General features: G+C 42.6%; 1 protein-coding gene across 2 annotated transcripts; it reads left to right on the forward strand.

Annotated features, from left to right (window-relative positions):
- Nucleotides 1-443: 443 nt before the first annotated feature.
- On the forward strand, nucleotides 444-12,612 carry LOC116160979 (kelch-like protein 17). Of its 2 annotated transcripts, XM_031474137.1 has the most exons (11): nucleotides 444-640; nucleotides 4,634-4,842; nucleotides 5,025-5,121; nucleotides 5,174-5,410; nucleotides 5,460-5,566; nucleotides 10,669-10,785; nucleotides 10,840-11,053; nucleotides 11,229-11,474; nucleotides 11,519-11,735; nucleotides 11,781-11,975; nucleotides 12,023-12,612. In XM_031474137.1, the coding sequence occupies exons 1-11, from the start codon at nucleotides 487-489 to the stop codon at nucleotides 12,231-12,233; spliced, it is 2,004 nt and encodes a 667-aa protein (XP_031329997.1). In that variant the 5' UTR covers nucleotides 444-486; the 3' UTR covers nucleotides 12,234-12,612. The 2 variants fall into 2 exon arrangements, with proteins under 2 accessions (XP_031329997.1, XP_031329998.1); XM_031474138.1 differs by lacking the exons at nucleotides 444-640; nucleotides 5,025-5,121 and having other exon boundaries at nucleotides 4,732-4,842.
- The last annotated feature ends 517 nt before the right edge of the window (nucleotides 12,613-13,129 follow it).

The following is a 13,129-nucleotide window of genomic DNA, read 5'->3' on the forward strand; positions in this document are numbered from 1 at the left end:
TGAGGAGCCCAGGAAAGCAATCTTCCTGCACTATCTTTAGGTGTGTATCCTCTCACAATTGTTGGAGGTTGACAACCACCTCTATTAAGGACCTTGGAAGGTACTTAAAGGTCGTTTAGCGACCACCAAAGGGTAAATATTTGAGGAAATGTACGATCGTATAATTGCATTCACAATTCGTATATATCGTAAAAGTTGTCGGTGGCGACCTCTATTGATATTCACTCATTTTAAATTCGAAACGCAGGTTTCCGCTCGTCTGACTGGATCAGATCTCACAGACGATGCCAAGCAGCAGTTTCGAGAGATGGCGCAACGGTTTCAAAAGCTACATCTCGACGCCCGCCAAAAATAATCAATATAATCAGGAGCACTCGTCCACGTGGGCAACCCCAGAAGTGCATCTCGGCACCTTTCTCGCGCGGGGGTTGAATTAAGGGCCAGTGACCCGCGCTTACATAATGCGAGCGAGTGCGTGACTATAGTATGACCCCTCTCTCTTTCAAGTACAATCGACGATCGAGGAAAACATATTTTCGTCATGCGCTTCCCGCACGAATATTAAATAAATTCAAACCTTCCATCGAGGAGTACACACACACGCGTTTAAATTTTTTTTCCGCGCATCGATCTCAAAGGGGTGAGTGTTTTTTTATCTTTCTTACGAGCGCTTTCAGTAAAAAATTGTTTCTTGGACGAACTTCAGTTTTTCATTTCGTTTGTGTCGGGGGGATGATCGCTTCATTCATGAGAGCAGAATCTAACCCCTTCTATTTGTAAAGAAATGATAATGAATAATGCTTAAATTAAGGCAAGTGCTTCTGCAACCCTTTTCGAAATATTGCCACCCTCGCGTTTAGTATAGAAGAAAACTCGATCCCCGCTTATACTCCTTTAGCCTTCCATTTGGTAAGGGTCCTTTTATAGTTGATCTCACAATTTTTGTTTGTTCTTTTCTAATTTTCTGGTTTTAGCCCTCCGGTCCACCAATTGGTTGCTTGTTTTTTGTTCACCTTATTATCGTTTAGTTCCTTCGTAGTTTCAGTTCTTCTTCCGGTTGTTCTTGATCTTTCTTTCCCATTTTGTTCTTTTTTTTAGTTTCTGCCTTTTAAGTTGGACTCTGAAATGCTTACTAAATTCCTTTTCCAGTCCCGTGTCATTTACTTGCATTTTTCTTCTTCATTTTATTTCTTTAATGATTTCTTTTGTAGCTATTTTTTGGTTTTCTTTATATACATTCTCCTTTTCACTCCATCTTTTTGTTAATGTTGTGTTTTGTTGCTTAGTTCTTGTTTATTAGTTTTATTAGCTTCTGTCTCTTGCCTTTTGTTCCATTTTAGTCTATTTCTGGTTCGGACTTTAGTTCCATTTCTTCCTTATTGTGGTTTTTAGGTTCCTTTTAGTTCTTACTTAGATTTCCTTTTTGTCCTATTTAAAGTTCGACTATTGGTTGCTGGTTACCTATTTACTACTTTTTTACTCGCTTTATCTATTTCTTATGTTTTACTAGATCTTTTTTCCTCCTTTATTTAATTTAATTGTGTATTAATCACTTTATTAAATTAGTTTGTGCTATGGGGTATTCCATACCCCCCAGACCCCCCGGTAACACTATCGTCTACATACAGTTTAGCCTCTTCAGGATACTCGCGGTAGTTCCGGGATACAAATATGAGATTCTCTCACCCTCAGAAGTGTTGTAGAGGAGTGGCACCGGGGGGTCTGGCGGGGATATGGAATACCCCCCAGCAAAGGACCGTCCAATGGGTGACCAATTCTTAAAAATGATGTTAAAAGCTGTTCATAGTGTAAACAGAGTCGTCCCCTTGGTCGACAAATTCCTCAGTCCCGCAAATCCCGCGGGATCCCGCTCCATTTATGTGCGGGATTAATCTCGCAAAAATGCTGCGGTATCCCGGTATTTCGGGATCCCGCAATCCCGGTATTGCATTCCCTAGTTTCTAGTCTATAACTTTTTATTGAGAAGTCTGATCGAAAAAGTACGAATTGTTTTGGATTCTACGCACCAAAATTAATAAGAAAAAGTGTTTTCCCGAAAAATTTTGGTGCAGTCGATTTTTGGTAAAAAAGGAAGGTTATACACTGCCTTTTTTTGAGGCCCTCAAAAAAATTGTCTCAGATCGACCCGGAAAAAAATTTTTCTTATAGAATGTGGCCTGTAGAATCCATAATTTCAAACAGTTCCAAAATTGGGCTACTAGTTCAAAAGTTACAGCCCTTTGAATTTTTTTTCGAAATTGATTTCTAGTCTATAACTTGATTGAGAAGTCTGATCGAAAAAGTACGAATTGTTTTGGATTCTACGCACCAAAATTAATAAGAAAAAGTGTTTTCCCGAGAAATTTTGGTGTAGTCGATTTTTGGTAAAAAAGGAAGGTTATACACTGCCTTTTTTTGAGCCCCGAAAAAAAAATTGTCTCAGATCGACCCGGAAAAAAAATTTTCTTATAGAATGTGGCCTGTAGAATCCATAATTTCAAACAGTTCCAAGATTGGGCTACTAGTTCAAAAGTTACAGCCCTTTGAATTTTTTTTCGAAATAGGTTTCTAGTCTATAACTTTTGATTGAGAAGTCTGATCGAAAAAGTACGAATTGATTTGGATTCTACGCACCCAAATTAATAAGAAAAATTGTTTTCCCGAGAAATTTTGGTGTAGTCGATTTTTGGTAAAAAAGGAAGGTTATACACTGCCTTTTTTTGAGACCCGAAAAAAAATTGTCTCAGAACGACCCGGAAAAAAATTTTCTTATAGAATGTGGCCTGTAGAATCCATAATTTCAAACAGTTCCAAGATTGGGCTACTAGTTCAAAACTTACAGCCCTTTGAATTTTTTTCGAAATTGGTTTCTAGTCTATAACTTTTGATTGAGAAGTCTGATCGAAAAAGTACGAATTGTTTTGGATTCTACGCACCAAAATTAATAAGACAAAGTGTTTTCCCGAGAAATTTTGGTGCAGTCGATTTTTGGTAAAAAAGGAAGGTTATACACTGCCTTTTTTTGAGCCCCGAAAAAAAATTTGTCTCAGATCGACCGGGAAAAAAATTTTTCTTATAGAATGTGGCCTGTAGAATCCATTATTTCAAACAGTTCCAAGATTGGGCTACTAGTTCAAAAGTTACAGCCCTTTGAATTTTCTTTCGAAATTGGTTTCTAGTCCATAACTTTTGATTGAGAAGTTCGATCGAAAAAGTACGAATTGTTTTGGATTCTACGCACCAAAATTAATAAGAAAAAGTGTTTTCCCGAGAAATTTTGGTGTAGTCGATTTTTGGTAAAAAAGGAAGGTTATACACTGCCTTTTTTTGAGGCCTCAAAAAAATTGTCTCAGATCGACCCGGAAAAAAAATTTTCTTATAGAATGTGGCCTGTAGAATCCATAATTTCAAACAGTTCCAAGATTGGGCTACTAGTTCAAAAGTTACAGCCCTTTGAATTTTCTTTCGAAATTGGTTTCTAGTCTATAACTTTTGATTGAGAAGTCTGATCGAAAAAGTACGAATTGTTTTGGATTCTACGCACCAAAATTAATAAGAAAAAGTGTTTTCCCGAGAAATTTTGGTGCAGTCGATTTTTGGTAAAAAAGGAAGGTTATACACTGCCTTTTTTTGAGGCCCTCACAAAAAATTGTCTCAGATCGACCCGGAAAAAATTTTTTCTTATAGAATGTCGCCTGTAGAATCCATAATTTCAAACAGTTCCAAGATTGGGCTACTAGTTCCAAAGTTACAGCCCTTTGAATTTTTTTTTCGAAATTGGTTTCTAGTCTATAACTTTTGATTGAGAAGTCTGATCGAAAAAGTACGAATTGTTTTGGATTCTACGCACCAAAATAAATAAGAAAAAGTGTTTTCCCGAGAAATTTTGGTGCAGTCGATTTTTGGTAAAAAAGGAAGGTTATACACTGCCTTTTTTTGAGGCCCTCAAAAAAATTGTCTCAGATCGACCCGGAAAAAAATTTTTCTTATAGAATGTGGCCTGTAGAATCCATAATTTCAAACAGTTCCAAGAATGGGCTACTAGTTCAAAAGTTACAGCCCTTTGAATTTTCTTTCGAAATTGGTTTCTAGTCTATAACTTTTGATTGAGAAGTCTGATCGAAAAAGTACGAATTGTTTTGGATTCTACGCACCAAAATTAATAAGAAAAAGTGTTTTCTCGAGAAATTTTGGTGCAGTCGATTTTTGGTAAAAAAGGAAGGTTATAACCCTGCCTTTTTTTGAGGCCCTCAAAAAAAATTGTTTCAGATCTACCCGGAAAAAATTTTGTCTTATAGAATGTGGCCTGTAGAATTCATAATTTCAAACAGTTCCAAGATTGGGCTACTAGTTCCAAAGTTACAGCCTTCAGGACTCTCGTGGTGGATTCGGAGGGGGGGGGGGGAAAGAAGAGCTTGAAGCACCTGGGTTCTAATATTAAAAATAAAAAGGCGCATTTTAAAATGTGAAAGAGAAAACGATGAAGGGTAACTCATGAATTAGATTAGAAGAATTGATAAACTAAAAATAACAGAGAAGATTGAGACCGGATGGATATAACAGAGAAAGGCGAAGGCCTGGGGGTGGAGGGTGGGATTCTTTTATCTTCATTTTTATGCTTAATTTTTTCCAGGTAAGATGAGTTCAGAATCTGAAGAACTACAACTACCGACTACCTCGACGCCGACGAGCAGCGTCGTCTTCGAAGCATCGACCCAGACGCCAACAAGCGAGAACTGTGATTCGCCCCTCGTGTCGCCGAAGGGCAATTACTCCCTAACGACGTCGGATCACAGTAACAATACACTGATAAACGTTTACAAAATGAGGCAGCACGGCCAGGTTTGTACGGGCTGACAGATCGAAATGACATCGACCTTCGTTCACATTAACGAAATTAGTGTCAATCTTAAGTGGTAGCGTATCGTAGGGTGTAGGTGGTAGAGGTTAGCTCATCGACTAATTTTGCACGAGATTTGCATGTCATCGCGCCCGATTATTTTAATATTGATTTATTTTTATAGCTCTGTGACATTACGTTACATGTAGGATTAGAAATAATTAGAGCCCATAAAGTGATCTTAGCGTCAATTAGCCCATATTTTTTCGCAATGTTTAACGGTAACGTACCGGACGAGTCCGATACCTTTGAGGCTAATCGTGTGAGTCGCAGGTGACATGAGAGAGCAGGCGAGCAATGAGATTATTTTGCATGACATGGACCCGATAGCGGTCGAACTGCTCATCGAGTACGGCTACACTGGCCAGATCGTGATCACCCCCGAGAATGTCCAGGTCCTGCTGCCCGCGAGTAGCGTGCTGCAGATGTCCAGCGTGCGGGAGGCGTGCTGCAGGTTTCTGATGAAGCAGCTGCACCCGACGAACTGTTTGGGAATACGCAGCTTTGCAGGTGAGCCTGGACGTATTCCGCTGAGAGTGGCTCATGCGATACTTTTCAGACACGCACTCTTGCAAGGAACTGCACAGGCGTTCGCACTGTTTCGCCTTGCAAAACTTTCAGCAGGTCGTCGGCACGGAGGAGTTCTTGCTGTTGCCGTTCCAAGAGGTACGTTTAGGTTTAATTGTAAATCCATAATGGGAAATGGGCACTTCCCTGGGGATTAACGCGGCTGGGGGTCTAGAAAAAATATTCCCTAGCCAAGGAAGACTCGTCCGCTGTTCTCCCACAGAATCATTTTACCTCCCAGAGTCTTCTTTTTGGGAACGATCCATCAAATCTTTGCCTCCTGGGGAGTATTTCATGCTCCAGCGAATAGTGCAGCTAATTCGATTCTCTTTTTTCGAAAGTCGTCGAATGAGTCTTAACACTAAACACTGTCTGGGGGTTGTAATGTTCCTAGGGGTCTATCAAGCCGACACTGAAAACGTTGACTTACCCTGTACTTACCGTTGGCAACTCTGGGAAAAAACTACAAGCAGAGCCACCTAGGCAGTCGGCTCGATATGGATGGCACGAATGAACTCCTACGTTGTGTACTCGGTTTCTTGTATGTGTTGGGACGTGAGACATAATCGGGAAGGGAATTAAATAAAAGACAGAACTTTTGTGCTTAAGAAATGATAAGAACAAGTAAATATATTACACACCAGCCAGGGAAACCTTCTACGGTACGAAAACCCCGGCATAGGCCACACAAATACATGAAATAAATCACCTACAGCAATAAAATTTAAGAGAAAATACACATAAATAAAACATCTCAAATTGTATGATAAAAATTAGATAATGAAATCAAATGCAATTAAACAAGTTCATAAAAACAAACTACACAAGACCATAAATGCAGTGAAAAACATGATAAATCAATTCAGTACAAAACACATCAAAATACCTGTACGATCAATTGAGCTAACAGAATTCGTAAAATAATAAATTGCATGTACATAGGAAACATCAAAATGGTGTGGCTCTACTCTAGCCTTCATTAACATAATTTAATTAAAACGAAAAGTACATGTGAGAATGCCAATGGCCAATAGCAAGTATTCATGTGAAAATCGATTATCGCTCAAGCAGAACATATTTTAAATAGTGGAAATGTTAATGAGAGGGTCCCTACTCGCATTGCTAAGATGCTAAGGACAGCAATCCGCACGAGAGGAGTAGGCAACAGGTACAGCGAAAGATCAAACTGTATTAGGGTACTTCCCTCACGGAATAGTTACGAATCAATCGGACAGAGCAACATATAACTGATAATCAACTTCACGTGAATACCGAAATAAATACTTAATTAAACAAAACTATGGCACAATCACCTGTACAGTATCAAAACAAAGGCATGGAGTACGCCATGATTCAGATGTCGTAGTTTAGGCAAAATCAGCAAAATGTAAAAAATATCAAATTGTGGCAAGAAATTCAATTATTAATAGCTAGAACAAGAAAGAATAAAATGGTTACTACCTGTAAATACACCTTCAAAACACCGCCACCAAAATAATCAAGAATAAAAAAACCGGGAAAGTGTGATGCCTTCCGTCGACCTCGTCGCCATCTTCCTTCCTTCCCTTTACTTCGTTACAAAAATCCCCTAGTATTCGGCATCTGCGCAAAACGGTCGATTGGTTATATACAGAGCATATCATATTTTTGTTTCAGATGTAAAGGTGTGTTGCCTAACCATAACGGCGTTATAGCTCAGTGGTATAGAGCGTGGGGGTATAAATCCGGAGGTCGGGTGTTCGAACCTGGTTTGAGGTGAATTTTTCATCTGTGGGCAGAGAATGGGAATTTCCTTAGATCAGTTTCGAGGGGCATTCTGCCCGTTACCCGAAATTAGGTTTTTCTGCAGTTTTCCTAAAATTCCGTAAGGTAAAATACCGGAATAGTCTAGAACAACTTCAGACCTTCTGCAGGGGGCAACCTCTAAAAAGCATTAATGCGGGTTCTCTGTAATTGGGCGTAAGCCGTTGAAGGGCGCTAGAACAAGAGGGGACAAATAAATAAATAAATAGGGTGGATTATCCAGGGTTATGGAATATTCTTCTCCAAGTGATATACTACCGAAGAACAAAAGAACTGGGAGTAAACTGCAAACCCAGCTAAAGATGACTAGAATCATTTTTCTTAACCACCATAGCATCTCGATGTTAATTTTAAAGGAAGGTAATCGGATCGATTGTGTTTTCGCATACACCTCCCCTCACCCACGCCCCGGTTTTTTCCCAAAATCGTGCTTGCCCTTTAAGGCTTCTTGGTTTTGAGAAAAGAAAAAGTTGAATTTATTTTCCGGAAGAATTTGTATACTGCGCGGTGGGGGAGGGTGGTAGGTCCCCAGCCAAATACCTGGGACTATGTCACCCCCATCAGCGATTTCCACCCGCCAAAAGCAACACAGATCACTCTTGCTGACTACTCTAGAATTTCTCATGATAGTATTTACAGAAAAGGTGAATCGGATATATGTACTTGGGGGTATTGGAATCTCCCATAGACCTCCAACTTTTTGGGAAAGAACATTTCAGCATTTGAAGGCTTCTCTTCCTGAAGAAATATTACATTACTGCGGTTATGGAATGCACCCCCCCCCCTCCGAGTTAGTTCCTAGTAACAGAAACTGGGAGTAATTCTACCCCCAGGGGTACACACAAAACAGACTAAGTTGGGGGTATTTCCATCCTCCAGAGCATGTGGCGTAGCAACGCTCTTTCGCTGCCTGTGGCCGACCGAAAAATTATGCCACCCCTAAATATAGTCGCACAAATTCCTACCCAGAGATAGTTCCAGCGGCAAAAATAATTAGGCGTATGCCCCCCCCCCCGAGATTTTTCCCCAGCAAGGAAATGACCAGACCATCTAGCAATCTCATGATAGTATTTTCAAGAAAGTGATCGGATATATGTATCCTGAAGGGTATTCTATACTCAGCCTCCCCTCTACCCGTGCGACATTTTTGACACTGGGGGGGGGGGTATGGGATTCTGCTGCAGAGTTGCGACCAGCAAGGGGAACTAGATTCCACACCTGAGAGATATCCCTGTACTATCTACACAACTGCCTAGAATGATTTTTTTTCTACTCCCTTGCATTCGGAAACGAGTAAATGATCTATGTATACTGGGGAAGGCAATTCCATCCTCCCCAGACCCCCACGGAGGCGATATTATCGCCACAAATCGTGCTGCTTTTAAGACCTTGTTTTTGGGAAAGAAACAGTTGAATATTACTTTCCTGAGGAATAATTGTACACTCAACTGGGAGGTCTGGGAGGTATGGAATGTCCCCCTGAATATACTACCCAGCAGAAGGAAGTAGGGTATTCGATCTCCGAAAAAATATTACCATATAAAAATGATCACTACCTTAGCATTTTAATTGTGGTTTTAAGAAAAAGGTAATATGGATCGTTGGTATCCTGGGGGAATTACCCCCAAGATCACCGGGTAGGCACTTTCCCTCAAAAATGTTCTCATTTTAAGACTGTTGGGGAAAAAAACAGTTGAAACTCTTTTTCATGAGAACATTGTATACTCTACGGGTAGGTCTGGGGTGTTGGGAATACGTCCTCAGATATCAAGACTATCAGAGACACTACCCTGCAAAAGAACTGAGGGCCTTCCACCCCGAGAGATATTTCCAATATAAGAAAGAGTGGAACACCTTTCCTGAGACTATCCTATCATTCTGCATGATGGTTTCGGAAAAAGGTAATTTGGACATATGTACCTACATCAGACACCCCCCCCCCCACCCCGTCACGACATTTCTCTCCAAACTCATGCTCCTCAACAGTGGTATAGTATAACCCATTCGAAATCAATGCCACTGGAGGGTCAAACGTACACGTGGGTTTGAAACTGTGCTAAAATCAATGTCACTGGAAGGTCATACACACGTGGGTTTGAATCTCTGCTAAATCCTGGTCACTGAAGATCAAACGTGTACGTGGGTTTGAAACTGTGCTAAAATCAATGTCACTCAAAGGTCAAACGTAGAGGGGGGTTTTGGCCTGAATTAAACTGGTTATGCGCTAACGTCAAGGTCAAACGGTTCTCAGTAGTTGTTATCGTTAGCTTCAAGGTCACTGAAGGTCAAACATGACTCAAGGTCAAATAGGGGTTCTTGTCGAAACTAAAGTGGTTCTGGGCCGTGATAGCTGTCTTCAAGGTCATTCTGTACTAGATATTTAGCATCCATGAATTATGGCTAGATGGCTAGCGAAACTTGTGCTGCTTTTAAGACCTTGTTTTTGGGCAAGAACAGTTGAATATTATTTTCCTGAGCAATATTGTATACTCAACCGGGGGCCCGGGGGGGAATACCCCCCAGAGATACTTCTCAGAAAAAGAACTGGGACATTCCACACCCCAGATATATTTTCCACCTATGAATTACTAGATCACTCTTCCTTTCTACCTTAGCATTCTCATGATGGTTTTCGGAAAAAGGTAATTCGGATCTATGTATCCTGGGGGGGATACTCCATACCCCCAGGCCCCGCGGTACGAAATTTTCTGACAAAATCGTGCTGCTTTTAAGATTCTTGTGTTTGAGAAAGAACAGTTTTTCTAAGGAATATTTTACACTTAACCGGGAGGCCCAGGGGGTCAACCTCCAATGATATTCTCCACTCCATATAAGAAAGTCTAGGTCATTCTTCCTTACTAGTTCCTACCCTACCACTCTCATGATAGATTTCGGGGGAAGGTAACTGGATCATAGTATCTTGTGGAGACACCCCCCCTCCTCCCGAGCCACATTTTTCGCGAAAATCATTTGGAATTCAACACTATTGCCCTTTGCTGGGGAATATTGCATATTCCACCGGGGGTCTGGGCGTACGGAATGCTCTCCAGAAGTATTTCCTATCGAAAGAACTCTTTGTTTACTACCCCAGCGACCTCCTGGTGGTTTTCGTGGAATAGTAATCAAATGTCAGTGCCCATACCTCCAGGCCTGCAGGTATCATTCTTCTGCAAGATCATTCTGATCGCAAAACTCCTATCTCTTGGAGAGAACAGTCGAATCTTCTGGCCCTGAGGAGTATTCCATATCGGATTGTGGGGCTAAGTTCTCCCAAGGATTTTTTTTCCAACTAGGGAAGACTGATGGTTAGTAATAAGGGTTTCATTAGCGATTCTGAAAATGATTGCACACCAAGAATGGAATTGAATGTAAACGTAATCGCTAACTGTCTCTCTCAGATTGAAGAACTAATATCAAACAGTCAATTAAACATATGCGCCGAAGAAGACGTATTTAGTGCGGTCTTAAATTGGATCAAGCACGATCTGACAGAACGCAAACAATACATTTCACAGGTAACACTTGTACGGCCTCATTTCCTCGTCTAATCTACGCAGCTAATTTTACAGCTCATGGAACACGTAAGGCTTCCGCTGGTGAATCGAGAGTTCCTGATGACGCGCGTCGACGGCGAAACGCTGGTGCGCGAGGACAATCAGTGCAGGGAGCTGCTGCTGGAGGCGATGAGGTACCATTTGGCTCCGGAGCGACGGTGCGCTCTGTCGACGCCGCGCACCTTGGAGCGCAAACCTAAAGGAGCGGAGCCGTACCTGTTTGCGATAGGTGAGCGTGTGCCTACAATAAGTTTCTAGGTAAATCTCGACAATGAAAAAAGGCGCTTACCTCCTGCTGAAGGTAAAGTACTAAGAGCACCATGGCACCGATCGACGATAAAGCGCGCCGCAAGTTACACAACAGCAGCAGAACATCGCGACTGAGCTAGTCTTGTTGCTTCCAGGAGGTGGATCGCTGTTTGCCATTCATTCCGAGTGCGAGGTGTACAACCCCAAATCCGACACGTGGTCGGCGATCGCGCCGATGCAGTGGAGACGCTCCAGGTGCGGCGTCACCGGTCTAAGACGCCTGCTGTACGTCGTCGGGGGATACGACGGCGCGTCGGATCTCGCGACAGCCGAATGCTTCAACCCTCTCATCAACAACTGGAGCCCGATAACGCCGATGGGTACGAAACGGTCGTGCTTAGGTAGGTCATTTGGGTTTGTGAATTTCTCTGAGGTGGAACTGCAGGAATTTGCGCGTTCAACGGTTTGATCTACGTTTGCGGCGGATACGACGGCGCCTCGTGTCTGAGCAGTATGGAGCGGTTCGATCCGCTGACGGGCGTCTGGTGCAGCTGCCCGGCTATGAACACCAGGAGGCGTTACTGTCGCATCGCTGTGGTGGAGAACTGTATCTACGCCCTGGGCGGTTTCGACTCGACGAACTATCAGGCTTCGGTCGAAAGGTGATGGCGATTCTGCTTTAGTCGGCTAGAAGGTGGCTGTTTCAGGTACGATCCGCGTCAGGGAAGCTGGCACAGTATTCCCTCCATGTCCTCCAGGCGGAGCAGTTGTGGTGTAGCTGCGGTTGAGGAGTTCCTGTACTGTATTGGAGGCAACGATGGTACCGTGTGCATGGCGAGTGGGGAAAGGTTCAACGTGCGGAGAAATGCGTGGGAGCCGATTACGGCGATGCACAATCGAAGGTAAGCGTGTAGCGGTGGTGGCATTTGATGTGATTGCAAACATGCAGGTCGACGCACGAGGTGGTTGCGATTAATGGTTTCGTGTACGCGTTGGGCGGAAACGACGGATCTTCCAGTTTAAATTCCGTTGAGATCTACGATCCCAAGCTGAACAAATGGACGCTCTTGTCGTCCATGGTCACCAGGCGAAGCTCCGTTGGCGCCGCTGTGCTGGAATGCATCAACATCGAACATGTACTCCGCTCCACGCGAAGTTGATTTGATCTTTAAAGAGCATTGGTTCATGTAAATGTCGCTTTATCAATGTGCTTTATTAAACATCGCGGTTCTGTGATACTATAAGATTGTTACGAAAAGAGTGGGTCCAAAATGGACGTTTGGCTATTCTCGTTGAATTTTGCGATTGTTTCTTAACGATTGATATGCATCGGTGTGCCTGCACAAGTCACGTGTTTTGTGCCAAACAATAAGAATGCATGTTGTACCTATTATAAATGTTGTAGTTGTTATTGTAAGTTTAAAACTCTACGAACTAACTTAATTTATTGCACTGCCATTTTTAAATATTTATTAGAATTTATTACCTATGTCACTTAGTGAGCAATTTACAAATATTATTAATAAATAAAAAACTAAGTTCCAATTGCGTATTGAAGCATGTTTCCAAAATCTACAATTTACCAAAATAGAACTTGACATATGCTTGGCCAGCAGAAAGCAGCTGGAATTCACTTACAAGATGATTTATGGTTAGGCTCCCGTGTGGTTAGGTACCCATCGGGCGCGTCCCCGGGTGGCGGATAGGGGAAAGCCCATACAGACACCTGAATGATCGTACGTGACTCGTGCTTCGGTGTGGGTAGTGACGATTATAAGTGGCTCGTCGGGGCTAAAACCCAGACGAAGGTCGTCGCCGCGGACCAACCTCCCAAGTCAAGGTGTTAGCGACCGTGCCGAGGACCGCGTGGCACTGGGGTGCAGTGTCGATAACGGTGCCCCTCGGATACCGGGCGACCTCCGAGTGGTGGCTCCTTTCCTTTGGGAAGGGGCTGGCAGCCAAGCCCTGGGCAAGCGGCTCTGCCCAGGTGAGACCGCATTTCCGCACTACTCGTGGGAATTGTATGGAATCTTCAACAAAACCTTTCTGGGCTCCT

Source organism: Photinus pyralis, unplaced genomic scaffold (assembly GCF_008802855.1).
Source record: "Photinus pyralis isolate 1611_PpyrPB1 unplaced genomic scaffold, Ppyr1.3 Ppyr1.4_LG10, whole genome shotgun sequence".
In the NCBI taxonomy this organism is placed as follows: domain Eukaryota; kingdom Metazoa; phylum Arthropoda; class Insecta; order Coleoptera; family Lampyridae; genus Photinus; species Photinus pyralis.

What these genes read in the sequence shown, in the direction of transcription:
- LOC116160979 (XM_031474137.1), top strand. Translation starts at nt 487, where the DNA reads ATGACCCCTCTCTCTTTCAAGTACAATCGACGATCGAGGAAAACATAT. An exon ending in GCAAACAATACATTTCACAG is followed by an intron (nt 10,786 to 10,839) that starts GTAACACTTGTA and finishes CTAATTTTACAG; the next exon opens with CTCATGGAACACGTAAGGCT. An exon ending in ACGGCGATGCACAATCGAAG is followed by an intron (nt 11,976 to 12,022) that starts GTAAGCGTGTAG and finishes GCAAACATGCAG; the next exon opens with GTCGACGCACGAGGTGGTTG.